At 38.2% G+C, this 27,882-nt stretch overlaps 3 protein-coding genes and 2 pseudogenes across 3 annotated transcripts; 3 read left to right on the plus strand and 2 right to left on the minus strand.

Annotated features, from left to right (window-relative positions):
- Window positions 1-5,011, minus strand: LOC143450697 (alcohol dehydrogenase 1-like). The gene is made up of 8 exons (XM_076951344.1): window positions 4,859-5,011; window positions 4,441-4,609; window positions 3,910-4,045; window positions 3,451-3,611; window positions 3,047-3,156; window positions 2,621-2,797; window positions 664-813; window positions 1-314 (listed from the first exon to the last, which is right to left on the minus strand). The coding sequence occupies exons 1-8, from the start codon at window positions 4,949-4,951 to the stop codon at window positions 204-206; spliced, it is 1,107 nt and encodes a 368-aa protein (XP_076807459.1). The 5' UTR covers window positions 4,952-5,011; the 3' UTR covers window positions 1-203.
- A 7,278-nt stretch (window positions 5,012-12,289) lies between these two features.
- On the plus strand, window positions 12,290-14,240 carry LOC143449254 (Y+L amino acid transporter 2 pseudogene; annotated as a pseudogene).
- Window positions 14,241-17,795: 3,555 nt separating this feature from the next.
- Window positions 17,796-20,048, plus strand: LOC143449255 (Y+L amino acid transporter 2 pseudogene; annotated as a pseudogene).
- Window positions 20,049-20,172: 124 nt separating this feature from the next.
- On the plus strand, window positions 20,173-21,480 carry LOC143449256 (uncharacterized). Its single transcript, XM_076949372.1, has 4 exons — window positions 20,173-20,473; window positions 20,543-20,583; window positions 20,651-20,847; window positions 20,917-21,480. The coding sequence occupies exons 1-4, from the start codon at window positions 20,377-20,379 to the stop codon at window positions 20,957-20,959; spliced, it is 378 nt and encodes a 125-aa protein (XP_076805487.1). The 5' UTR covers window positions 20,173-20,376; the 3' UTR covers window positions 20,960-21,480.
- Window positions 21,481-23,953: 2,473 nt separating this feature from the next.
- Window positions 23,954-27,787, minus strand: LOC143448704 (Y+L amino acid transporter 2-like). The gene is made up of 2 exons (XM_076948550.1): window positions 27,624-27,787; window positions 23,954-27,413 (listed from the first exon to the last, which is right to left on the minus strand). The coding sequence occupies exon 2, from the start codon at window positions 26,281-26,283 to the stop codon at window positions 24,811-24,813; it is 1,473 nt and encodes a 490-aa protein (XP_076804665.1). The 5' UTR covers window positions 26,284-27,413; window positions 27,624-27,787; the 3' UTR covers window positions 23,954-24,810.
- Window positions 27,788-27,882: the final 95 nt, after the last annotated feature.

Consider the following 27,882-nt stretch of genomic DNA (forward strand, 5'->3'; position numbering starts at 1 on the left):
TTTACATTTGCAGCCTAAGCTCTACGCCTTACAAGACTGAGCATATAGGCACTTTATTTCTCACGTCCGCAATAGCAAACGACGTTCGACACAAACTGAATTTACACAAGTAATTACGGTAACTACAATTTTCAGCTTTTAGATTAAGTTCTTGAAATTACTTGACGTGTTACAAAACGTAAATCTTTGCTAAAAACATTTCCTTATAGATTGAAATCGATGACACCACGTCCGGTCATTTTCCCTTCCCTGAGAATCTTCAGGGTCTCTGTGACGTCCTCAAGCTTCAAATACTTCATTGGCGGTGAAATCAACTGTCAAGGAAAGAAGAAACGAAATATCAAGACTCAAAGCGATGTCCGATTACAGATGTTAACAAGCTAATAATTGTCAACATGTTGATTTGCAAACAACATCTTCTTTTATACATGTTGCGATACCACACGAAGAAAAACGATTTCAAAGCCTAAATCTTCCGATGATTATTGGAGTTGTGTGGCCACTAAGATTTAGCTTTATAGATGAATCCGGCGTTGTTCGTAATTTTAATTTGCACTCACACCACATTCAACACGCAGTTGGTCAGTGATTAAAAACAAAAACAGCATCGGCTTTTCTCAAGGAGCAAACGAATCAAGATTATCAAATACACAGTCCGCGAACCTTCTCGTCTGCCACTAGTTTAATCATGTCCTTCATCGACTGCAATGTCCCAACGATCACGCCTTGGACGCCCTTTCCACAAAACACCATCTTTGGCAGCGAATACTGGGCTTGTCCGCCAAATAATCCCACCATCACCAGTAAGCCGCCCTGGAAAAGTGTTTGTAAAGTCGTTGCAAGATGTCTATGCAAGCGTAATTATAACTAAATGATTAAAATATAAGTCAGATCAAACACGCTTGTATCAGCGCCTTTTATGTGAATTGATCTTGACAAGTGGCCTTCTAAGCTGCTCTTACAGGCTTTTTGGCGCTTGTCTAAGATGAAGCGTCACACAAGTTGATTAAACGTAAAGTGACGTCAATATTTTTGCGAAATATTTTTGCATTTGACTTGTGAAAGTTGTATCGAAGCAAATATCTCGGCGAGAACAAACATTATGGTTACTGCGTTGGTTGTATTGTATGTGGTTAATTCATCGTAGACTTTGGGACCTAGCAAAGCAGTAGCGACTTGCTAACACTTCCCGCTTCTATGAAGGACAAGGTCGTCAACAGTTGGCTGCGGGAATTCCCGACTGGTTGTGTAAAGAGAGAGAGAGAGAGAGAGGGAGAGAGAGAGAGAGAGAGAGAGTTCTTGATTATGACTGGGAGAGAGATGAGACAAGCAGGCTACGTGTTCTAGTCACGTAGACGTCACCATATGAGGCGATTGTGTTCGTCTGCGCTCCCAAGTTACACCCAAAGTAATTTGACCGACTCACACTGCTAAGGCGGTAATGAGCTGTGCGCGTTATACAGTGAAATTGGTTAAGCTGCAACACAGCAACGGTCTAGCTGTAGTTTACAGAGATTAAAAATAACTCCACCTGTCCGTAATAGACTAATTCTGACATTTTTAAGAAACTTATCACTAGCGGTGTAGATATCTTATAACTAGGGCGATTATTTTTTGACTTGTCAAAACAAGTCAAAAATTTGTCAAATTTACAGCGTTAGGTCAAAAGTTGTCAAAATTGTTTAAAAAGTCAAAATTTTTTACCAAGTCAAAATTGCTTACAAACTGCATTGTCGTGGTGTCGTAGAGGTTGCACTGTCAGTGAACTTGTCATTTTACATTGTACACCATGCAGCCTACTTTATACTGTTGTAAATGGCCCTGTGTCTACTTATTGTGAATCAGCTCTTGCTTCGGTTTTGCTTTAGATACTTCATGTATCTTTAGTTTAGACCAGTGGTTCCCAACCTTTTTTGGTGTCGGGGCCGAATTTCAAACTTCAGAGTACGTATGGAGCCGCATGAAAACACTCAAGTAATTAGAACGAAAATTTTAAAGCATGAAAGCATGTACCAACGAATAGCAATACTAACAAGAAAAATAACACAAATCAATTTAATGTCCAACTTGACTCCAACTCCAACTGACAAGTCAAAAATTAATCGCCCTAATTATTATAAATAGTTTTTTTTAATTTTTTGAGGGCTTTTCAGGGGTGCAAATGAGAGCCGCAAGAAGGCTAGCTTGGTACCGCATGCGGCTCTAAGAGTCGAGGTTGGGAAACACTGGTTTAGACAAATGTATTGAACAGTTTTTGTTGCGTTTTAGTTGCAGTTTTTTTGGCAGTGATTTGTAATTAGCTCATTTCCCTTTTCAGAATAGGCTAGGTATGTGTTCATATTTTTCCCTTCTTTACTACAATAAATTTTAACTTTTTGTACAATAATGGGTAATTTAACTACTTAAAATTTTCATACGTCAAAATTTGTCAAAAAAAAGTTTTTTAATGTCAAAATTTGTCAACATTTTCAATTTTTAGGTCAAAAAATAATCGCCCTACTTATAACGTTTACGCATGAACAATTCAATTTTTCCGGAAAGTAATCTAATTAAAGTCAACTAATAAGAACAGAGTAGAAAATGGTAAAACACACACTTGCATCAATCTTATGAATCTCACCATTCCCAAGCAGTGGAATGCTCGGTTCGTCGTTTTAGTTGTGTTGACGTAATCAATTATTGCGTCATAACCACCAATTTTCATTGCTTCCTGAATTGCATTCCCGTCGGACACCGACGGATCCCAGCAGACGGTTTCATGCGCCCCTCGTTCTCTGGCGACCTTCAATTTTTCTTCCTGTTTTCAAAAGAATGATTTAAATCTATCGGACACAATCATTTTCAGATTACAGTCAGGTAATATTGGAAACGTTGAGAGAACATTTTTGATCAGAAACTCTTAAACATACCTGGTAGCATTATAAAGATTAACCGTTGAGTTGTAGAAATATTTTCTATGGCAGAGAGGAAAGCAATACCTCAGCAATGTGAGCTGCTTTTAACTATTGCGCCGTGTTTTATGTTTCAATGTAAAAATCATTCTCACATTTACGTCAGCGACAGTGATGACGGTCGACTCCTTGAAGAGATGTTTGGCGATCTGGGTGCTCCAAAGTCCTAACCCACCAGCGCCAATTATCAGAAGATTTGCTTTTCCTGGTAGATGAAGAAATGTGGACAGAAGTTATGTGATGTAATAACATGAGTTGCATAATATTTTAGGATATTTACAAATCTACTTTTGCACAAACCGCGTGACCGCTGAATGGTGTGAAAGTGTTTTTTCTTCAGTATTCTTTTTGACAACTGTTGTTAGGTTTAAGATTAATTTGTTTTCCCGCTTGTATCTTATGTTAAAGCTTTAATTCAATAATAGCAACCAGTTTATCGGAACGCACATTGTTTGTTAAAAATAAGCCAAAGGTGAATGAATGTCAGGAATTTTTTCACCTTTTCGCACAATTGCTTTTTCCACCGCTGGCCTTGCAGTTACCACAGCGCTGTAAGTGGTAAGACCTGAACAGGAAAACATGCAAGCGACATCTAGCGGAATTGAATCTGGGAGCTTCACCGCAAACTTACTCTCCGGAACTATAATGTAGCTGGCATATCTGGAACATACGATTGCAAATTTTGTTCATTTTTCTTTCGAGATGTCTTGCTGCAAGAGAGACGTGTGTTCCGTGTTAAGAGTGAATATCGCGAAAAAGATTCAGAGAAAACCGTCGCCAAGGCAGCTCTTTACTTTCAAACGGCATTAATTGTTAAAAATACCAGTTTGCAAAATTGCGAATCTGTAGCTTTAACCACTGAGCAGCACATACAAAGCTGACAAAGAAAAGGTACAACAAATTTTCTGTTATGATTTATTCCAATACGAATTAAATAAACCGCCTCCAAATTTCTTACCCGCCAGGAAGCATGAAGCCAAGCCACAAATTTTTGGCACAAATATTGCTATCTCCATTGTTACAGAAGCCACATTTGCCGCATCCTATCCAGGGGTACAACGCAACTCGGTCTCCAACCTTCAACGGGTCGTCCCCTGTCATACAGTCAACATATCTTTATCAGCAAAGCGCCCTTGCTTTAGTATTTGTATCTGGATTCAGACACTAACTAACAAAACTAGGTTTAAATATTCCACCTAAGCATGGAGGAGCCAATTACAAATATGTTAGTGAGGTTGACACGAAGTTGGACGTAATTGGGAATTTCAGTTACGTAAAAATGCTACGTATTTTTGACGCATGTTGTTGGGAGCTCATAATATCTTTATCTTATAACTCATAAAAAGGGAGCTCATAAAAAACTATAAAACAAAATTTGCGCAAGATTTCAAATTTCATGACGTTGACATACCACAGATAAAAAAACAAAAAACTGACATTAAAATCAAAGATTTAGACTTGCAATGAAAAAATGTTTTAAATGGATGACCTTGATCTTGTTGACTGCCGACTGAATGAACTATTCCTGACATTTCATGGCCTGGCACCACGGGTAACTTGTAATCTGGGTTGTCGATGAACTGGACCAGATTTGATCCTTCGCTGATTTCATTGTCCCATTGATGTAGGTCGGTATGACAGACTCCGCTATATGATGTCTAAATATTTAACATATTCAGATTTAATTTGAAGTCAAAGACGTGCCGAGCATCCGGCTCCGTTGTTAAGTGTTCTTAATCGAACCCGAACTTCACTCTTATATTGGTCGACCATAACTTTAAGTTTTTGTTGTTAAATGTCCGACAATTTCAAGTACAAAATAACACACATCAAAATGCTAATGATTATATAATAGGTTTACGGCGAAAGTAAAATGATTGATCAATTTTCTGATTTACCAAACTTACCTTCACAACTACACCTTTTGGGGGAGGTTCGGGAATTGCAACAGTATCGACAACCAATGGTTCGTATGGTTTCACTATTTGTGCCCGTTTCATTGTGATCTAATAATCGAATCGACGCTCGCTAAGCTAATCTCTTAAGTTCTGTAAGAAAATACTGTAAGGAAAAAAAATAAAAAACCAGTTAACGGAGAAGTTTTAACGACAACGAAACCTTATTTAAAAAATGCTCCTTTTTCTGTCGGGAAGTAAGTTGCCCAGATTAAGTTAAAATTAAGTGTAAGATATGTTTTAAACGTCGTGATCTGCATTTCTTGTCTGCAAGGAAGCGTCTGCGATGACCTGTTTGTTGACTTCGCAAGAACATCAGTTAATGATTGATATAAAATTAAAGAAGTGAATAACGAATGTTAGCTGGAAGAGTTAAGGATAAAATCTTAACTTGTTTGCTTTAGACTCTAAAGTTTAGAGAGCACTCATAGCTACAAAACATGATTATATTGCGCCGTTGACCAATTTAATTATTAACAAAAGCACTGGCTATTACATTTTTAATATTTTGATTATCTATTTTGCAATTTATTCAATATTTTGATGAGAGTGAAATTGCTTATCGATCCCAAATAACTGCCTACCGAAAACCATATGTTCCATTCTTTTAGAACATGTTTTTACATAGGCAACATATGTTGTGGAACATATGGTTTTCTGGTCACATAATAAAATGTTCGGCAGAAAAACAAACAAGCTACAATTTGTGCCCATTAATATAAATAATAGACATCAAATTTCACATATTACAGAGAAAGTATTTTCACAGAGCTATATGTTTTCGTGACGTATTTCATGATGAACCTATTTCACGTTATCTCGTTTTTTTATAATTTTGCAATAAATATAACAACTAATGCACTTATATGTTGGAAAGTATAAATTTTTACATTTCAGGTGTTTTTTTAGTGCAAAATTTTTAATATTATAGTGATATTTTGATTTAAGGAAGATTTTTATTCTCAACTAAAAGGTTGTTTCCCAATTTTTTTTGCCGCACGCATGATTGCCATTTTAAGCGTTGAGCGCCATATGTACATATTTTAAACGGCCCCAGTTGGGAAAAAGAATATTAGTCTCGGAAAAAATAAGATTCTTAGATATTCTTAGGTTAGATTAAAATTAGATTCTCATGAGATATAATTTATATGTCATTTATAATTTCTTATCCAACATTTCCAATCACAGCCTTCACTAATTACGAAGCTAATCGCAATCTTGATTTTTCAGCACAGTTCCTACTAACGCTACGAGCTAGATGACCAAAACATATTTATACATCCTATCTGCACAAGCTAAGCCTTTTAATGCGCATGTGTTTTTAGGTAACATGTGTTTTTAAGGGCAAGGTAACAATTGAAGGCGACGAACAAATATGCTTTGACAAGAAAAAGTCTCATCTTATTCATACTACGGTAGGTCGGCTTTCATACTAGACAAATATTTACAAACACTGCAAACTTTATGTCCTGCTATTAACGCAAGGTCATACAGTCAAGGACACGCCATACGGGGGTTTCTCGCCAAATAGAGTGAAAAACATCTTGGTGATAAATTAGAAGCCTCTTAATAAATCATCCGTCTAATTTTAGGTTTACCCGAGACGGGATTGTTAATACACATCATAAATTTCCGGGTAGGCTGCATAAGTCCACATTCTGCGTTATAAATCCTTCTTCAATTTTATGTGCATTGCATTTGTAAACGAACAGAGGCTGATATGATAAGGAACAGGAATATGGTTGCTAATGTGAAAGCCGAAATCTATTTTCATCTCAGAAAGATAAATATTTCCAACAAACCACACCGCTACATTTCTCTTAGTTGGATAAATGATTGATGGGACTCGTTATCATTCAACTTTGTTGTATTGCTGCTTGCGTAGGTAGGCCAGTTAAGGAGGCGTCAAACACCTAAACTAACATCTTTATGAATTTGTTGTACGTCCTACGTAGGGCTTTAAAAAACATGTTTAGACCAATCAGAATGCAGCATGGTTGGTGTTGTTTTCTAGCCTTGAAATTAACCTAGCAGTTGTTGTGCTTCAATGTCCCAGGTCGCGTGCAGAATTATGCTAAAAATTAGCATAAAAGTAGCGAAAATTGTTTTTTTAGACCAAAAATTCTAGTGTTTATTTTGCGCCTCTATAAAAAAAAGTTTGAGTCATGGTTTTTTGATGACATTTTTGTGGAATGGTAGTTCAAAGCGTACTAAATTGACATGCAAATTTTCATAGAGCCCCACGGAGGATTTTTCCAGTAATTAGGCTATACTTTTGGTAAATTTACTGTATAATAAAACAAACAAAGATTTTATGGCATTTTTTGTGTTTGACGCCACCTGAATAAAATCGCTGCTAATTAGGCTACCCGAGGTAGATTTGTTAGGCGGCGTGATGACGTCGACTGTAACGACCTATGAAATTTATTCTCATATTTATACGCACATTAGCTCCAATCTACACCACAGTGTACACTTTTGAAACGCCGGTTACTGTTATTTTTGCAATTCATGTATATAACGATTTTGAAACGCCGTATACACAGTCATCATAAGCTTTACTGCAGCGATGACGATGGCTGATGGATGACGATGGCAGCGATGACGATGGCTGGTATAGCGGCAGAGCATTTTCAACGGAGCTGGAGCTCTACGTGAAATTCAATGGAGCTGGAGCCAGTTGTTTGAAAAATAGCTCCGGCTCCGATGTATTTCATAAGATGCTATGCTACTATTATAGGTTGAATTCACATAATTTAAAAGCAACCTTTCACAAAATTAAGAATTGTTGCCTCTTTAGCGCCACCTTTTCTAACTAACCACGTTGCGGGGGATTTGACAGCAGAGCAGTCACATGTTCATAGCTGCAACCGATGGTACTGACTACTGACTGACGCATTGAGCTAGATATTCCAAGTTGAGCGTTCATCCTTAAACCTCAGTTTTTGACGTATGGAGCCGGAGCAGTGGTATCAATGAGCTCCGGAGCTGGAGCAATTTAAGATAAAAGAGAGCTCCGGAGCTGGTGCAATTTAACATTTACGCCTGCTCCAAAGCCCTGGTCAAGACCTCGTGGTCACTTCGCTACAGCGAATGCAAAACTTTGTCTGATTCGAGTTAGTGCAACGTCATGAAATTTGATTCTGGGTCGGTTGAGGCCGAGGTTGAAACGACACAAATTTTGATTCTTTGAACAGCTGCCAACATGACAACATTCAACTCACAGTTCTTTCAACAAAAACAGAGAAGTGAAAAAAAATTAAAGTCGTTCCACACAATTTAAATGTTATATAGTATACAAAATGGAACCTACAACGACCAATGCATGTGACAGAAGAAATATTCCTAAGGTTCATATAAACTTTGATTCAAAAAGTTTAGCAAGTTGCAGTGACATCAAAGACCAGGCAAAGTCGGGCGATTAAACGAGTCACAGCATGATGGAAATCTTTCTAGATACACTGGATTGCTAACATTATAACAAGATTATGATAAAGGCATAAGAATGGATATTAGATTAAAATTACACAAAAGGCAGAGAACATGAGAACAGACAAGTAATAAATATTCGCCCCAACCGCAATCAAACGCATTAACATTGCGCAAATATTTTGTGCAACCGACATAAATTAATACAAAGCATTGCATACGGAGCTTGAAGACCTGAAATAACTTTATCAGGTTTATAGCGGCCAGTATGACCTCATAATGATCATGTTCTTTCGCTATTGTGTTAAAAACGTTACATGTTAGAAACTTTGCTGTTCGATCATTTTGGAGACAATTCACTTCCAATATTTAACAACTTCAATTTAGTTAAATTCTAGTGATATTTATTGGCTATCATAACTATCACGAAATAACGATGGCAATACACAGACTGTCGTAAAACTTTTATCATTTATGAGATGTTGTTGTAAATATGAGCCATTTGCTAAAACCAGAATTATGATAAATAAGTCCATTTTGACATCATCCACTGTTATTTAGATGAATTTCATGGTTTTTTGTTGACTGAAATTTGAAATGCATGAAACATAATATTTGTGGTGATCTATTTAAATATCAATAGAAGTTTAGGTTGAAATGAATTTGTGACGTCATTTCTGCGTTTGCTTGAACTTTCTTTAAATCATATCGACCCAAGACAAGTGTCACACCTAGATCTGTACAAATATGTACACTTTTGTTTTTTGTGCTCGTTGCATTTGATCCTTAGGTCTACGTCACCGTCACCCTCATCTGCTGTTACTGAGTGAAATATTTTGTGCTTGATTTTTGATCGGATTTAGATGCTTTGAGCTCAAAGTAATTGAATGTCGTCGCTTTTTGTAATTTAAAGGTAAAATCTTTTTTCTATGTTTGATCTATTTGTATTTTGTGCGTATCAATTGCTACAAAAAAGGCAATTATTATAACACATATATTAAAATATCATGTATTTCTCCAATTGCTACCAATAAGTTGGTCTACGTGTTAATTTATTACTTAGGCCAGGGGTCGGCAACCTTTTGCACTTAAAGAGCCATTTTAACCGATATTCCACAAAATAAAAATCACTGGGAGCCGCAAAGCTATTTTCACAATAAAACGAAAACGACACTCTGTAACAAAACTGTCATGTGTCGCATTTATAAAAGCAGTTAATTCAGTAAGATTTAATTATTGTGATTTAATTAATGTGATTACTATAATGTGCTCAGTGAGATAAAGACGCGAGTGTTCTTCTGTTTGTTTCTACTGTAGCAATAAAATTAATAAGAGCCGCATCAGAACGATGAAAGAGCCGCATGCGGCTCCGGAGCCGCAGGTTGCCGACCCCTGACTTAGGCTATACCAGGATTTGTCGTAGCAGGCTGCTTGTGATAATTTGTGAAGCTTCAAGGTGGCGCCAAAGGGCAACGGCAAGTATAGATATTTTAATTTTTTGGAGCAAAATTTAGTCGTTTTTGTGATTTATTTATTTTTAGCAACCATGAACTAGTTCTTATTTGTAAATTTACCTTCAAGACAATCGTAGCAAGAAACATTTAAAACCAGGCTATAATTGCTGGATCCAAACAAGGATAATGTGAAATTATAACGATGCCACGTATTCAAGGTTACAAAATTTCTTATTAGCCACGGATTTACAAAACTTTTTAAAAGATTTAGCAGCCCTTAAAGTATTTTAATTAGTTTGTTCGTCTTTGGTCAAGTTTTTGTTTTATGAAAAGTATTAATTGGCACCATCCGTACTATCATTGGGACTTATGCATTGTGACGCAAAACATGGTGCATTGTGATGATTCATTTATGTCGTTAGATCTGATTCTCTATCTTCCTACATTTGAAATAATAATTTCCTGTAGTTTCGTGAGGAGGTGGTCCGGTCCGAGGAACAGGGAATCATAATGCACTGGTCCAGCCCTCTTGTGGTCGTTAGAAAGAAACCTCCCCCGGGAGGTGGTTCCCCGTATTTCAGGACTTGTTTAGACACCTCGAAGATCAACCACATTAGTGAACAACTGGCTTACCCGATTCCACACATACGAGTTCTTTTACAGAGCATTGGTCCCTCTAAGGCTTTTTCCACCTTGGACTTGAAAAGTGCCCACTTCAAATTGAAATTACACCCTGATTCATACCTCATCGCATCTTTTACAGTCCCTAACTTGGGTCAATTTTTCTACAAGAAGTTGTTTTTTGGCATTAAGTTCGCACCAAATGTTTTCCAATATTTTGTGGACACTTACTTGTCCGGCACTGAATCTTTTGCTAAAGTTTACGTGGATGATATTATCGTCCTCAGTGCCTCTGAAGATGAACATCTGAAGCATTTGCAAATAATTTTTGACAAACTCAATACATATGGCTTCATCATAAACCCGAAGAAGTACATCTTTGGTAAAACCACTGTATGCTATTTTGGTCGTTTGCTCTCAGAAAGCGGAATTTCCCCACTGCCCGATAAAATCAAGCTGTTGAGGATTTTACTACTTTTCGCAAATTACGGTCTTATTTCGGACTCATCAACTATAACAGCACTCATGTTCTCAAGCTGGCAGAGGCGGCCACGCCCTTGACTTATCTTTACAGAAACGCTTTCACAAGCGAAGCAAATTTCCATGGACATCTGATGCAGAGAAGGTTTTCCACGATCCCAAACGTGTGTTAGCGGACGCTGTCATGTTGGCTCACCCCCTTGAATACACAACCATGGCCATTTACGCCGACGCCAGTGATGATGCTGCTGCGCGTGTCAATAAAGAAATAACTCGGCCCGGTCACGTCAAAGCGGTGGATTAACAAAAATTGCAATGAACAGCTCATGAAGAGCAACGAAAACATGCTTCGAGTAAAACCGAGGTGGAAGAAGGCGTCGTTTCCTTTTCTGACGTCGTTTCCTTTTCTGAATTCTGCTTAATTTATTACTAAAAGCGCGTGACTTCTGTGAACCGGTTGTTTTTGACAAACAAGATAAGCAGAGCCGCAAGAAGTGTTTCATGTGTTTGTTGCTTAAACGTATTTTCAACGAGATTGTTGAACATAAATTAAAAAAGCGCGTAGCTGCGTATGTTTCACTTTGCACTGATGCTATAGGACAACAGCAGTTTCTATTCCCATCGAATACAAAGAGTTAGGTCATTTCTTATATGGAAGAACCAACTATTAACTCGGTAATTTGTAGGTGAAAGTGCAGCATTCGTTCTTAGTCTCAAACCATGCTATGCAGAAACCAATATCATGATATTCACGAAATAGGCCTAATTTTCAAACCCTGGACTCCTATAGCTCCGTTGATGGACAGAATTTTCTTGGTGATTGTTTGCAGCTTATCAAAGTTAAAACTGGTGTTTTGGTTGGAATTTACTTTCAACATGTAATCTCGACTCACGTATGTTGAGATTTGTGCGTGATGTTAGGATTCATGTTTCACTCAGCACATGCCTGATATGCACTACCGATAAACTGGTGCCTGGGAACACTGCGTGTTTCCTGTTTGTTGTGTTGACACAAAACGTTTGAATATTTATCATAATATAATTGCTCTTCAACTCTTAATCCTTGTAATGAATGGTCTGCAATACAAATTATTTATATGTATAGAATTTACCTTTGTGGTTGAATGTGGAATCGATATGTTTCTTCGATAATTATATAACTGTCATATGCAAGAGAAATCGTAATTCAATTGCTGGGCAAAACACCATTGTTTTTGTTGATAAAAAAAGAAAAAAACAAAAATGCGAAAAAGAAAATGTGTTTGTCATAATGAGACTAAGTTGGAAAATAATATTCTGTTTCCGTTTATCAACATGACGTCATCAGTTCACAAGCGATATTTTCTCATCTTATTTCACTGAAATGTTTTAATACAGATCGGTAGCCCATAGAAATCACTTAAGTCAACTTCAAAAGCTAATCAGCGATGGGAACATCTGGCATAAAACTTACAAGTGAAGATGTGACAACAACACGGCAGTCTGTCAACCTCAATAAAAATATCACGCTCGCAAATGGAATTGCCTTGATCGTGGGAAACATTATTGGATCAGGAATTTTTTTAACTCCCAAAGGAGTCCAAGAACGTTGCGGTTCACCAGGTCTCAGTCTTATCATTTGGTCGATCTGTGGAGTTTTTTCTCTCGTTGGTGCTTTATGCTACGCAGAACTTGGAACAACAATTGTCAAATCAGGTGCCAGCTATGCCTACATTCTGGAAGCCTTCGGTCCACTTGTTGGATTTGTTCAACTTTGGATATCGGTGCTTATCATCGAACCGACTACGAAGGCTTTGATGGCAATAACATTTGCAACTTATCTAATCCAACCGTTCTATCCAACTTGCGAGCCACCATTTGTAGCTGTTAGGCTGTTGGCAGCAGCTTGTATCTGCATAATCGTGTTCATGAACTGTTGGAACGTACGATATGGGACTAGAATACAAGATGTGTTTGCTTATGCAAAAGTGTTTGCCCTAATTGTCATAATCATAACAGGAATTGTGTTTCTGTTTAACGGCAAAGGGTCTGGGTCATTATCCAAACCATGGGCTGGCACAACATCAGATGTTGGTGATATCGCAATAGCAATGTACAGTGGTCTCTATGCATACTCTGGATGGGATACTCTTAACTTCATGGTGGAGGAGCTGCAAAATCCTTATCGGAATCTTCCGCTCGCCATTTACGTTTCTCTCCCCATTTGTACAGTTATTTACATTTTGACAAACGTCGCATATTATGCTGTCCTCACTCCAGCTGACATCATCGCTTCCGATGCTGTAGCAGTTGGATTCGCAAGCCGAACACTAGGTGTTGCACAGTGGCTTATTCCCTTTGCTGTGGCCACGTCAACGTTCGGTAGCCTGAACTCGTCAATTATGGGGTCGTCTCGACTCTTCTTCGTCGGCGCCAGGGAAGGTCACCTCCCTGACTATTTTGCGATGGTCAGTCTGAAACAGTTCACACCCGCACCAAGTCTCATCCTCACCGGACTCCTAACCCTCATCTTCCTCTGCGTGGAGGACATCTTCGATTTAATCAACTACTACAGTTTCATGTACTGGCTGACGGTTGGTCTGTCAATAGCCGGACAGGTTTATCTGCGAATTTCTCAGCCTAACCTTCCTCGACCACTCAAGTTCAGTCTCTTCTTCCCCATCATCTTCTGCCTGGCTTGTCTCTTCCTCGTCATTGTTCCTTTCTTCGAAGACACAAAAGAATCTTTGATTGGATGCGGGATGCTTCTCACAGGAGTGCCGATGTACTTCCTGTTCGTCCATCTCTCGCCCGAGAAGCGACCCACGATCTTCTCGAAGATCAGCGAGGGATGCACTCGATTGTTCCAAAAACTCTTCCCAGTTGCGATCTCGGAAGTGGAAATTGAAGGAGACTTTTGATCTCATTTAGAAACTTTGCTGTTGGATCATTTTGGAGACAATTCACTTCCAATATTTAACGTGTTCAATTTAGTCAAATTCTAATGCCATTTATTGGCTATCGATAACCATTACGAAATAAAGATGGACAACTCTTTGTGTTCGCTGGATAAAGTATTGTGACGTCATGATAAAGTATGTAATGTCCAAACCCGAAATTCATTTCAAATTAAAAAAACGTTGGATTAATTATTTATCAATTAATAAACCTACATCCGGGTGATCACGTAGAGAAAATAGTTTTTTGACTAAAACAAGAAAAATATAAACGACATTAATTATAAGATGTCATTTGTCTGAGGAATGTCCGTGTCTTTCGACAATGTAAATACATTGGACTGATTTTAATTTGAGGTTTTAGCTCTTATATGATGGCAGAATGGCTGCTTCGTACAATTAAGTTGTATCTATGAACATGGCAATGTTTCGAGCACAATACTGAACCGGTTCAATGCTTACTCTTTGATAGACGTCAGATTTTGAAGAAATAAAACACAGTTGAAATGCATTGGGACATAATCTTTGATTTTTCTGTGAAATGTTCGCTAAACAGCCCACAAGCGACATCAAGCGGGGCGAAGTTCCAAACTAATAACACTTTGAAAAATTTGAAGCCATCATCAACAATTATTTTGTGCTTGAAAATAGTTGACAACGTTACGTACGTAGGAGATTGGCGAGCGATGACGATGTTGGTTTTAGTGGTCGTGCCAACTTTCCATCGTTGTAACATCATGGTTTATAGTTTACACCTTTTACGTTTTAAGTTTCCGGTCTTTGCCATTCTTCCGGTTCGCTGATTGTTTGTGACGTATTTCCTGGTGTTTATCTATGACAAGGTTAGTATCTTTGTTTTTGCTCGCCACAGTCAATGGAGAAAAAGAAACAATTCGATACAAAAGCATTTGAAGAAGGACGAGAATATAAGTATAAGCCAGAAGTTATTTATAGTCACAGATAGGTCTAGAAATAAATCTGACGAACAAAAAGAAAACCTGCTTTTATTTTGAAAACTTGTCGTCGTTTGTGAGAATTATCCGCGTATTTAGCATAACAGACGGCAGCACGTTAACGACGCCACCGTCACCTCTAAACAATGTGCTTGCCTCGTTTCTAAATTTCACCGCAGCTGCAACTGTGGCTTGCAATGGCGTGCTAATCGTTGTGACGTCAGCTTGACAACTGCGTACGAAAGTGACGAATTTCTTGGATGAAAATTTTGCAAATCAGCAAATTCAGCGATTCGCTTCAAAAGTTCAACGGTTCAGTGTCGTTTGCAAAAAAATTCATGACTTTGCGCATTTTTGTGCAGCGCCCGTTACTAAGAGGTTCAAGATATTGGGCTCATTTGTAGCGGATAGGGCGGAGTAAGTGCAGCAGTAGGACGACTGACAACACCGACCAGGCCAAGCTAGTTGTACGAATGTCAAAGTTTTCCATTTTAAATTCAGTGATATTTCACTTATATTGGAAAAGCTTCGCTGAACTTACGATTCAAAATCGAGATCATCAAACTCCCAACTGCGAGTTTTCAAAGAGTTTATTAACAGGTGTAAAATGTCGACTTTCAACATGCGGACGCATAACTTGATGAGATGCCAATTTAAAAGTGTTGTGATAAATATATCAATTAATGTAATATAAAATTGTGTACGACATAGAATTCTCGTCTATCGAATCTATCGTCTATCAAGTCTATCAAGTCTATCAAGTCTATCAAGTCTATCAAGTCTATCAAGTCTATCAAAGTTCACTGTTAAGATACACAAGTAAACAGACTTTGTAAGGAAGTGGGCAAACCTTACAGGTTAAGGTACAATATACCACTTTTCATTACAGTGTAATGTCAGCGATCGCTCGAGTGCAGAAAAAGCGGCAAATATCTGTCACGCTGCACAAATGGAAGAACACGTGATTAACTAACTTTCCTATTCGGTTAAATTTTCTTTGTTTAGTTGCAGCGCCTCAGGCACTACCTGTTAGAAAGACAATTATGACAGTAAAATTAATGTTTATTTAGAAGTGTTGTCCACTTGGCCACTTACCGCGCTATCGTGGCGACCTATTTATTTAGCGAACTGGCGTCAACAAAGTTAATCACATCGGGCGACATAACCGAAGCTTGTTGTGAATTCAGAAAACCAAAGCGATTCAACGTCGAAATGTGGCGAAGCGGTAGGAACCAAGAACTTGAATTGTTGAAATCAACACCAATCATGGCACAGCCATTTAGTCTATTACGTCATGTTGTTCGACAAAAGCAAACATTTTACGTTGATGTTAGCAATGACAGATAAGGAGTTAAGCGTTAGTTCAGGGTCGATGTGCAGATATTAGACCAAATTTTAAAATGTTAACAACACCACCCTCACCAGTTGGCCCTTGAGCACATGCAGCAGCTGTTTACAAACTCGTAACCAGGTTTCATCGTAGAAAATCGTCGTTAGGCAACTGATGGTTTATTTTCATGATATTTTATTGGCAAGAACTATCCTGCAGATACAAGAGACGAGTTTTATTTATCGAAATCTATTCATACTTTAAGCATGTGTAAATTTTTATCCAATTCTTTCTCTAATCTTGATTCCATTGTGACGGTTACGTCACGAATCATGGGTTGTTTTGTAAATGCTGGAATTTTATTTTGGGATCTTGCAATTCAGTTGTTTACCAAACTTAAATTCTCTTTAATGACGTTCAGATAAATTACCTCGCTTGAACTGGTGTGCCATATATATACTATTGTAATGTTTACAATCTTCCCTTTTTCCTTTTTCACTTGTTACCAAGCGCAATGTAACATTCAGTAAGATTTGTCCGAAGGTGAAAGCTTTTGGGTCTGATAATAAATAAAAATGGGAACTTTATCATTTATAGACAGAATTAAGCAACTAACAGCATAGTCACGCCGTTTGAGAAATGAGAACTCATATCATCAAAGCAGAAGTAAAACAAGTCATAAACCATAAATCGTCCTCGCTCATATTGTGACAATAACCGCCAGTGTACGCGGTCTTTATGGCGAATATGTTTGTTGTGTAATACTTCACACAAGTAATACAGCAGCGAACTAATATTTGTCATACCATCTCGATTAGACTGTTTTGCTTCTCATAGAAATATTATATTCTTCATTTGAACGCAATCAAGCAAGCAATCGGGAAACTAAAAACTCGGGAATTCATACGTCATCACATCTCATGCGTTTTATTTACAAACAAGTCCATGCTGTGCTCAAGTGCAAGGCCAGGTGGTGAAGCATTTCTAATATTTGCAGAAGCTCTGATATAACTTAAACCGTAAGTGGTCTGTTATAGAAAGCAGATTGTTGAAATGGTGCATTTAGTCTGCAAAGCTGGTCATGATTCATGAGTTGTTTTGCTAGTCTAAAGGCAGATAGGTCAGTCCTATACCAGCACATTCGTTATTTGTGATTGTGATTTGCGTTTGTTAATTGGTTGTTTGGTCAGACAGTCGACACAAAACAGCAAAATATTTTTGATAGCTTATACCGGCTAACTATATATAGCGGCTTTTGTTTCATCTTGTTGCGTGGGGGATTTTTCACCCAAAACAGCAAATTTTTCAATTTGGCCTACTAGCATTTATTTCACCTGCAGGTTTGTAGTTAATACCGGTGTACCAGGTTGTTTTGATTGTATTTATTGTATTATTATTTACTGATATGTTAAATATTTGAGAGTGATCATTTCACTGTAAGTAGGTCACGCTGCCTATTGTTAAATATAGGCGGTTAGGTTAGGAGAACGGGTTTGCAAAAAGTTGATTTTAGGTGTTACTGGAGTTAGTTAGTTAGATTAGAAGGTAGATTTAGGTTAAGCTTAGGTTGATGTTAAATCGTTTAAGTCAGGATGAAAAAAAACCGTGAAAAATAGCTTTGAACACAGTTTTTATCCAGTGTAACATTGGAAGACCAAATATTTATCTGCTCGAGTTATCATTTTTTTAATTTAACCTGTTTTCCAGTTTTGTTAACTTCAATTACTGGCACCTGATTTGCATAAATAACTTAATGATGTCATCCAATGAGGGTTTGGAAACGTCACCTCCTGAAGCGATCAAGCTTAAAAAGAAAATAACTTTAATTAACGGAGTCACCCTGATCATTGGAAACATTATTGGATCAGGAATTTTTTTAACTCCCAAAGGAGTCCAAGAACGTTGCGGTTCACCAGGTGTCAGTCTTATCATTTGGTCGATCTGTGGAGTTTTTTCTCTGGTTGGTGCTTTATGCTACGCAGAACTTGGAACAACAATTGTCAAGTCAGGTGCCAGCTATGCCTACATTCTGGAAGCCTTCGGTCCACTTGTTGGATTTGTTCGACTTTGGATATCGGTGCTTATCATCGAACCAACTGTGCAGGCTGTGATTGCAATAACATTTGCAACTTATCTAATCCAACCGTTCTATCCAACTTGCGAGCCACCATTTGTAGCTGTTAGGCTGTTGGCAGCAGTTTGCATGATAATAATCATGTTAATGAACTGTTGGAGTGTACGATATGGGACTAGAATACAAGATGTGTTTGCTTATGCAAAAGTTTTTGCCTTGATTGTCATAATCATAACAGGAATTGTGTTTCTGTTTAACGGCAAAGGTTCTGGGTCACTATCCAAACCATGGGCTGGTACAACATCAGATGTTGGTGATATCGCATTTGCATTGTATTCTGGCCTTTACTCATATGCTGGATGGGATACTCTTAATTTCATGGTGGAGGAGCTGCAAGATCCTTATCGGAATCTTCCGAGAGCGATCTTTATTTCAATGCCCATTTGTACTTTGATTTATTTGTTTGCAAACGTCGCATATTATGCTGTCCTCACTCCGGCTGACATCATCGCTTCTGATGCTGTAGCAGTTGGATTTGCCGGGAAAACTCTTGGAGTTTTTAGTTGGATCATTCCTATTTTTGTTGCCATGTCAACCTTTGGTGCGCTTAATTCCTCGCTAATGGCATCATCTCGGTTATTTTTCACTGGCGCCAGAGAGCAGCATCTTCCCGACTACTTTGCAATGGTCAGTCCGGATCATTTCACCCCGGTGCCCAGCTTACTTCTGTCAGGCTGCCTCACACTCGTCTACCTGTGCGTCGGGGACATTTTCAAACTCATCAATTACTATAGTTTCATGTACTGGCTGACAGTTGGTCTGTCTATAATTGGGCAGATATATCTTCGTTATAAAAGGCCAGATCTTCCGCGACCCTTGAAAGTCAACATAATATTTCCGATAATATTTTCCTTGGCCTGTTGTTTCTTGGTGATTGTGCCATTCTACTCAGAGACTGTCGAATCTTTGATTGGCACGGCGATACTCCTCACTGGCGTGCCCATCTACTTCTACTTCATCTACTTGAACCCGGGACGTCGACCGGCTTGCTTGCACTCGGTCACACATCACATGACCTCCTTCCTGCAGAAGATTTTCCCGGTTGTGATGTCAGAATCAGATTTAGAAGGGGAATTTTAAGAGAAAGAAACTTCCCAAAATTTACTTGTTTGGCGTTTGTAGTTTTTAACGATGCTTTCAGTGTTTGCATAATTGCACAAACTGTGGGAAGTATTGCAATTACTTGTCATGCAGCATCTAGAATAGTTGGTGTATAAAAGCATTGAAACAAATGTGAGGTAGGCTACTCAGACTAGTGTTATTGTATAGAGCTTGGCGCAGCTCATTGTAGTGAATGTATCAACAGTTTTAATATGATGCGAAGCCAATTGTTGTTCTATCTTGCATACCACTACCTTTGTTGACACTTGCTATCTTTCTCTACTACATGACAAAATAATGTTTAACTCACGCTCTTGCCTTGTGGTGCAATAATAATGCTTGTGCTGTCTTATTATTCTGTGTTACCAGCTGCCGTTAGTTGATAGATTTCTATCTATTTTGCCTTGCCAGTTTATTATAATATGTAAAATTAATCATAATCTACTAGTTTTAGCTTGACGTGCTGTTCACCTTTATTATACACAAAAACACATGAAATCTACACAATCTCTGTTTTTTTCATTTTATTGACAATAATTCTTCATACTTGGTTACCGTTTAATTAAGAAGATGATAATTACAAAACTACCTTTGTTATTATGATGGATGAACTTGTTTATATACCAAGCCAACAATGTTACTTTCTTACAGTGTTTGTCATATTTTTTACCTTCATGATCTGTATTACAATGTTTGTTACTTGGTGTTGTCAGCTGTTGAACATTTCACAAATAATATAGTCGATATAAACACAACGCGCTTCTGTTTGCAGGTTATTGTTGTTCATAGGTGAATATATCGATGATCTGATGCATAGATATTGAGTAATCTCACTGATGAAGTAGCACAAAGCTGCATCACAGTTTGAAACAGATTTCTCGTTTCATTGAAGTTAAACGTTGAAACAGAAAATTGGTAAAGTTGGACCCAATTAACCTATCACTTACCACTTTTGGTGTTTATGACAGGTTGTTTGTTCACATTTATCCAATTTTAATTCATATTAATCACATCTAACACAAGCTAAGCATCATGTCTGTTGCAATTCGACGTATCTTGCTCGGGTTGGACAAAAAAGTTCAGTCGCGGCTGTCACCTGCGATGAGAAGCAAATGGAATCATCCTGCAGGTTCGTGTCAAGTCAGTCAGCAATGACTTTAACTTGGGATTTTATGAAATGATCTTGTGATTTTTGCAGGGCCAAAGACAATCCACTTCTGGTGTCCTGTCTGCAAATGGGTGAGACCCTTCAGACTTTTAATCCCGCTGCGTTAGTTTTAATCAAAGTTACACAATAACATTTCAGGGTCTTGTGTTTACTGGGATGTCCGACTTCGCACGACCGGCTTCTGCGTTAAGTTTAAATCAATCGCTCTCTCTTGGTGTCACTGGATCCATCTGGGCTCGCTACTGCCTCGTCATCATCCCCAAGAACTACTTCCTCTGCTCTTGCAACGTCTTTCTCGGATTGACCGGGCTCGTTCAAACTGCTCGTGTGCTCAAGTAAGATTTCTAACAATGTAACAGCTTTGGTGTTTTTTGTTGATTTTATTGTGAAAAACTTGTTGACAGATACAAATCTGAGCAACCTGCAGCTGAAGAAGAAATCGCCTGATCCATTGTTTTTTTTGAAGTGCTTCCATTTTTTAAAACATTTTTAGTCGAAATTAGAACATGTTCATTATGGTCATATTGGCCGCTATAAACCTGATAAAGTTATTTCAGGTCTTCAAGCTCCGTATGCAATGCTTTGTATTAATTTATGTCGGTTGCACAAAATATTTGCGCAATGTTAATGCGTTTGATTGCGGTTGGGGCGAATATTTATTACTTGTCTGTTCTCATGTTCTCTGCCTTTTGTGTAATTTTAATCAAATATCCATTCTTATGACATCGCTGATTAGCTTTTGAAGTTGACTTAAGTAATTTCTATGGGCTACCGATCTGTATTAAAACATTTCAGTGAAATAAGATGAGAAAATGTCGTTTGTGAACTGATGACGTCATGTTGATAAATTTAACAGAATATTATTTTCCAACTTATCCGCATTATGACAAACTCATTTTCTTTTTCGCATTTTTGTGATTTTCTTTCTTTTATCAACAAAAACAATGGTGTTTTGCCCAGCAATTGAATTACGATTCCTCTTGTATATGACACTTATATAATTATCGAAGAAACATATCGATTCCACATTTAGCCTATCAACCACAAGGGTAAATTCTATACATATATATAATTCGTATTACAGACAATTAAACCCAAGGATTAAGAGTTGAAGAGGAATTATGATTAATATTCAAATATTTTGTGTCAACACAACAAGCAGGAAACACACAGTGTTCCCAGGCACCAGTTTATCGGTAGTGCATATCAGGCATGTGCTGAGTGAAACACGAATCCGAAAATCACACACAAATATCAACGCACGGATGCGAGATTACATATTGAAAGTAAATTCCAACCAAAACACCAGTTTAAACTTTGATAAGCAGCAAACAGTCACCAAGAAAATTCTGTCCATCAACGGAGCTATAGGAGTCCAGGGTTTGAAAATTAGGCCTATTTCGTGAATATCATGATATTGGTTTCGTGGTCTACCTGCAGCACACTGGAAAGTGTGTCATGTGCATGCACCAGTTTTTTCTGACCTTGTATGTGTGGAATCGAGTCATGGACCGCCTCCCGGGGGAGCTTTCTTTTTAACGACCACAAGAGGGCTGGACCAGCGCATTATGATTCCCTGTTCCTCGGACCGGACCACCTCCTCACGAAACTACAGGAAATTATTATTTCAAATGTAGGAAGACAGAGAAACAGATCTAACGACATAAATGACTCATCACAATGCACCATGTTTTGCGTCACAAAGCATAAGTCGCAATGATAGTTCGGATGATGCCAATTAATACTTTTCATAAAACAAGAACTTGACCAAAGATCAACAAACTAATTAAAATACTTTAAGGGCTGCTAAATCTTTTAAAAAGTTTTGTAAGTCCATGGCTAATAATAACTTTTGAAACCTTGAATACGTGGCATCGTTATAATTTCACATTATCCTTGTTTGGATCCAGCAATTAGCCTGGTTTTAAATGTTTCTTGCTACGATTGTCTTGAAGGTAAATTTACAAATAACAACTAGTTCATGGTTGCTAAAAATAAATAAATAACAAAAACGACTAAATTTTGCTCCAAAAAATTAAAATATCAATACTTGCCGTTTCCCTTTGGCGCCACCTTGAAGCTTCACAAATGATCACAAGCAGCCTGCTACGACAAATCCTGGTATAGCCTAAGCAATAATTAACACGTAGACCAGAGCTGCTCAACTGGTGGACCGCGGTCCGAATGCGGACCTTTTCAGTGTTGAATCCGGACTTTATCTGTCTCAATATTTACTCAAATGAAATCGTTCATCATTAGTTTTGTTATTCCTGCTTATTCAATTAATCAGCGAGTATGTAAGTGGTAAATTAATACCCATCCAGAGAATTATTATATTACATACCGTATTTTAATACATTTCTATGACTGTAGGTTATTTCATGAGAGTTATAACAGACCTCAGCAAATTTTGAAGTTTTGTAACTGGACCTTTGTTAAGAATAGTGGAGTACCCCTGAGTCGTAGACCAACTTGTTGGTAGGTATTGGAGAAACACGTGATATTTTAATGTGTGTGTGTAATTTTAATGAGTTCAGGCCACCGAACGTTGACATAACTACAGCAAGGGGAATAGGCCACTGTGCAACACCTAGTGTTCGGCTTGCGAACCCAACTGCTACAGCGTCGGAAGTGATGATGATGTTGTTATAGAAAACTGAGTACATGAATTCTGTCCAAATTAAGACTGTAGGCAGTCATAACCTAGATCTCGTTGCAAGCCAAAATTCAGGGTAGGTTTATGATGTAGTTTTGCGATGGTAGCTTCTTGATTTAATGTACTTTGCATTGAAAAGCTTATCTCTGTGAATTGGGACATGACCCCTTAAGGGGCTGTAGACCCACGGCCAAAGACAGTTCCGGTTAATATCGATAATACTGACACCGTGTAGGCTACGTTCATCATAAACGAATAATTGAATTTGGACATAAATTTTTCTGCAAACGGCGATGAACCGTTGAACTTTTGAAGCGAATCGCTAAATTCCTCAGACAAATGACATCTTATAATAAATGTCTTTATTTTTTTCTTGTTTTTAGTAATAAAACTGTTTTCTCTACGCGCTCAACCAGATGTAGCTTTATTAATCGATAAATATCTATTAGACCTTCTATGACGTCGACAAAGTGAGAAGCTCCCGGTAAAAAACGAATTGAAACTTGCCAGTGCAAGTATCAAACAAGTTCCCTGTAATATTGAAATGAAATCACCAGGCGGGTGGCGCCTGGCAGGCATTACCACAGTCTATTAGAGCGGTTTCTCGGTCAGTTCTTTTTTAATTTGAAATGAATTTCGGGTTTGGGCATTGCATACTTTATCATGACGTCACAATACTTTTTCTAGCGAAAACGATGAGTTCGGTCTAAATTACACAGTCTGGTCGCTGTATTTCTATTTCTCGCGCTAAAAAACAATAAATTAAAGTTACCAAAACGAACTTTTTCATCTTTTTGTGTTTATTAAAAATGCACAAATTTCACGACATCAACAAATAAAACAGAAGCAGGTAAAAGCAATATTCTACACATCAGCACAAAGACACACAACTCATGGGACAAATTTAACAGAAATTGTGTATGAGTAAAAACTAACTGGACTTGTGTAGGCCACGTTTTTAACCCGGGCAGTGGTGCTAAGGTAAATCCATCATCGACGTCGTACGCACAAAATACAACTAGATCAAACATAGAAAAAAGATTTTACCTTTAAATTACAAAAAGCGACGACATTCAATTACTTTGAGCTCAAAGCAACTAATTCCGATCAAAAATCAAGCACAAAATATTTCACTCAGTAACAGCAGATGAGGGTGACGTAGACCTAAGGATCAAATGCAACGAGCACAAAAACAAAAGTGTACATATTTGTACAGATCTAGGTGTGTATATACTAGTCTTGGGGCAATATGATTTAAAGAAAGTTCACGCAAACGCAGAAATGACGTCACAAATTCATTTTAACCTAAACTTCTATTGATATTTAAATAGATCACCACAAACATGACGTTTCATGCATTTTAAATTTCAGTCAACAACAAACCATGAAATTAATCTAAATAACAGTGGATGGTGTCAAAATGGACTTATTTATCATAATTCTGGTTTCAGCAAATGGCACATATTTACAATAACATCTCATAAATGATAAAAGTTTTACGACAGTCTGTGTATTTCCATCGTTATTTCGTAATGGTTATGATAGCCAATAAATGGCATTAGAATTTGACTAAATTGAAGTTGTTAAATATTGGAAGTGAATTGTCTCCAAAATGATCCAACAGCAAAGTTTCCCAATGAGATCAAAAGTCTCCTTCAATTTCCACTTCCGAGATCGCAACTGGGAAGAGTTTTTGGAACAATCGAGTGCATCCCTCGCTGATCTTCGAGAAGATCGTGGGTCGCTTCTCGGGCGAGAGATGGACGAACAGGAAGTACATCGGCACTCCTGTGAGAAGCATCCCGCATCCAATCAAAGATTCTTTTGTGTTTTCGAAGAAAGGAACAATGACGAGGAAGAGACAAGCCAGGCAGAAGATGATGGGGAAGAAGAGACTGAACTTGAGTGGTCGTGGAAGGTTGGGCTGAGAAATTCGCAGATAAACCTGTCCGGCTATTGACAGACCAACCGTCAGCCAGTACATGAAACTGTAGTAGTTGATCAAATCGAAGATGTCCTCCACGCAGAGGAAGATGAGAGTGAGGAGTCCGGTGAGGATGAGACTTGGTGCGGGTGTGAACTGTTTCAGACTGACCATCGCAAAATAGTCAGGGAGGTGACCTTCCCTGGCACCGACGAAGAAGAGTCGAGACGACGCCATAATTGACGAGTTCAGGCCACCGAACGTTGACATGGCGACAGCAAGGGGAATAAGCCACTGTGCAACACCTAGTGTTCGGCTCGCGAACCCAACTGCTACAGCATCGGAAGCGATGATGTCAGCCGGAGTGAGGACAGCATAATATGCGATGTTTGTCAAAATGTAAATAACTGTACAAATGGGGAGAGAAACGTAAATGGCAAGCGGCAGGTTCCGATAAGGATTTTGCAGCTCCTCCACCATGAAGTTGAGAGTATCCCATCCAGAGTATGCATAGAGACCATTGTACATTGCTATTGCGATATCACCAACATTTGATGTTGTGCCAGCCCATGGTTTGGATAGTGACCCAGACCCTTTGCCGTTAAACAGAAACACAATTCCTGTTATGATTATGACAATCAAGGCAATAACCTTAGCATAAGCAAACACATCTTGTATTCTTGTCCCATATCGTACGTTCCAACAGTTCATGAACATGATTACGCAGACACAAACTGCTGCCAACAGCCTAACAGCTACAAATGGTGGCTCACAAGTTGGATAGAACGGTTGGATTAGATAAGTTGCAAATGTTATCGCAATTACAGCCTGCACAGTCGGTTCGATGATAAGCACCGATATCCAAAGTCGAACAAATCCAACTAGTGGACCGAAGGCTTCCAGAATGTAGGCATAGCTGGCACCTGATTTGACAATCGTTGTTCCAAGTTCAGCGTAGCATAAAGCACCAACCAGAGAAAAAACTCCACAAACCGACCAAATGATAAGACTGAGACCTGGTGAACCGCAACGTTCTTGGACTCCTTTGGGAGTTAAAAAAATTCCTGATCCAATAATGTTTCCCACGATCAAGGCAATTCCATTTGCAAGCGTGATCTTTTTCTTGAGGTTGACAGACTGCCGTGTTGCTGTCACATCTTCACTTGTAAGCTCTATGCCAGATCCTCCCATCGCTAATTAGGTTATAAAGTTGACTTACGTAATTTCTATGGGCTACCGATCTGTATTAAAACATTTCAGCGAAATAAGATGAGAAAATTCTCACACAGACATCAACTGACGGAGGTCAGAATACATATTGAAAGTAAATTCAAACCAAAACACTAGTTTTAACTTTGATAAGTAGCAAACAATCACAAAATAAATTCTGTCCAATAACAGAGCTATAGAAGTCGAGAAAATAAAAATTATGTGGTGACTGTCACAACTCACAACATTGATTTCATAGTCTACCTGCAGCATGTATTACAACAATCGCCACATCTTCAAGTTTCAACTAACCTACCTACCTACCATTGTAATGTTACCCACTATTGACTATCTTGTATAGCAAGCTTTCATTTTAGCCCAGGGAGACATACGACAAAAAATTAGGGTTTATGTTTTACGCTTCACTAATATACAATTCTTAATTCTTTAATGAATGGAGCCAATAGGTGTGATTAGAAAGCAGTTGGCTTGCACTTGCAATTTTTGTTTGTTACAACACGACATATTTGTTTCTTCGCCACATCGGTGATCTCCGAGTCGTCCGGTGCATCATATAAACTTCCCATACAAGCCCACCTTTATCGTTGTAAAAACCATTAAGAGCATAACATTGTTGAACAGTGTGATACGGTGCAATAATGTTGTTTATTCTCGGACCGAAGAAAGTTTTTGCTCGACTTAAACCCGGCGATGATTCCTCATCGTTAGAGCCCTGGTTACCGAGCTAGCTGTTGCCAAAAAGAGGACAATTTCGCAGCAACTACAATGCAAATAGAGTTTTACGTTTAAAGAATCTATCACGTCTTTTTGGATAATTATAATCATATGCAGAAGTAATGCATTCAGGTTCAAAATCATTACGTCCTTTTCTGAAACAATGATACTTGTGCTGCAGTTTATTAGAATTAGGTTGTCTAAATTAAAACAATGATAAGAAAAATGATTAAACCTCATGCTGTCGCCGAAGAATAGCATACAAATATAATTCTGTTGAAGATATTAGCAACAAAATACAAAAAGAGGACATTTGGGCATTTTTCAGTTTCCTCCGAGGACAATTCATTTTTCTTTAGAAAATTGGACAAATCCTCCTAAAAAAGGCACATGGAAGCCCTAACTTAACTAATTAACGAAAATTAAGCCTACTACATACTGACATATTGTAACTATAGTGTCGAATACTTTAAACTAAAGGTAGGTTAAAGCTTAAATATAACGGTAGTAACCTAGCTTATAACTACGGTACTGTACGCTGGTAGAGGCTCGTTAACTCATGTACTGCCTCAGCTACTTAAGCTTACCACGTGGCAATTCTGTTCCGTAAGCACCTGAAGCATGACACCGTGTAGGCTATACGTACCGTACATCATGAACCGGATGTCACTTGTAAAAACAAACCTGCACTCGTAGACTGGACAATTTGAATCAGCAACGGTACTTCACATAATTTGTTTATCAAGTCAGACGTAGTAAGCTATCCTACGGCGCATAACACAGTGGCTCTTAACAATCCAGTTTGTCGAATTACGCCGTTGTCAGAATAGCCGTAAGCTACATCAC

Source organism: Clavelina lepadiformis, chromosome 3 (assembly GCF_947623445.1).
Source record: "Clavelina lepadiformis chromosome 3, kaClaLepa1.1, whole genome shotgun sequence".
Lineage (NCBI taxonomy): Eukaryota > Metazoa > Chordata > Ascidiacea > Aplousobranchia > Clavelinidae > Clavelina > Clavelina lepadiformis.

What these genes read in the sequence shown, in the direction of transcription:
- LOC143450697 (XM_076951344.1), bottom strand. Translation starts at nt 4,951, where the DNA reads ATGAAACGGGCACAAATAGTGAAACCATACGAACCATTGGTTGTCGAT. An exon ending in CAAAAGGTGTAGTTGTGAAG is followed by an intron (nt 4,610 to 4,858) that starts GTAAGTTTGGTA and finishes TTAAATATTTAG; the next exon opens with ACATCATATAGCGGAGTCTG. An exon ending in CGGCAGTCAACAAGATCAAG is followed by an intron (nt 4,046 to 4,440) that starts GTCATCCATTTA and finishes ACTGTATGACAG; the next exon opens with GGGACGACCCGTTGAAGGTT.
- LOC143449256 (XM_076949372.1), top strand. Translation starts at nt 20,377, where the DNA reads ATGTCTGTTGCAATTCGACGTATCTTGCTCGGGTTGGACAAAAAAGTT. An exon ending in GGTGTCCTGTCTGCAAATGG is followed by an intron (nt 20,584 to 20,650) that starts GTGAGACCCTTC and finishes ATAACATTTCAG; the next exon opens with GGTCTTGTGTTTACTGGGAT. An exon ending in CAAACTGCTCGTGTGCTCAA is followed by an intron (nt 20,848 to 20,916) that starts GTAAGATTTCTA and finishes ACTTGTTGACAG; the next exon opens with ATACAAATCTGAGCAACCTG.
- LOC143448704 (XM_076948550.1), bottom strand. Translation starts at nt 26,283, where the DNA reads ATGGGAGGATCTGGCATAGAGCTTACAAGTGAAGATGTGACAGCAACA.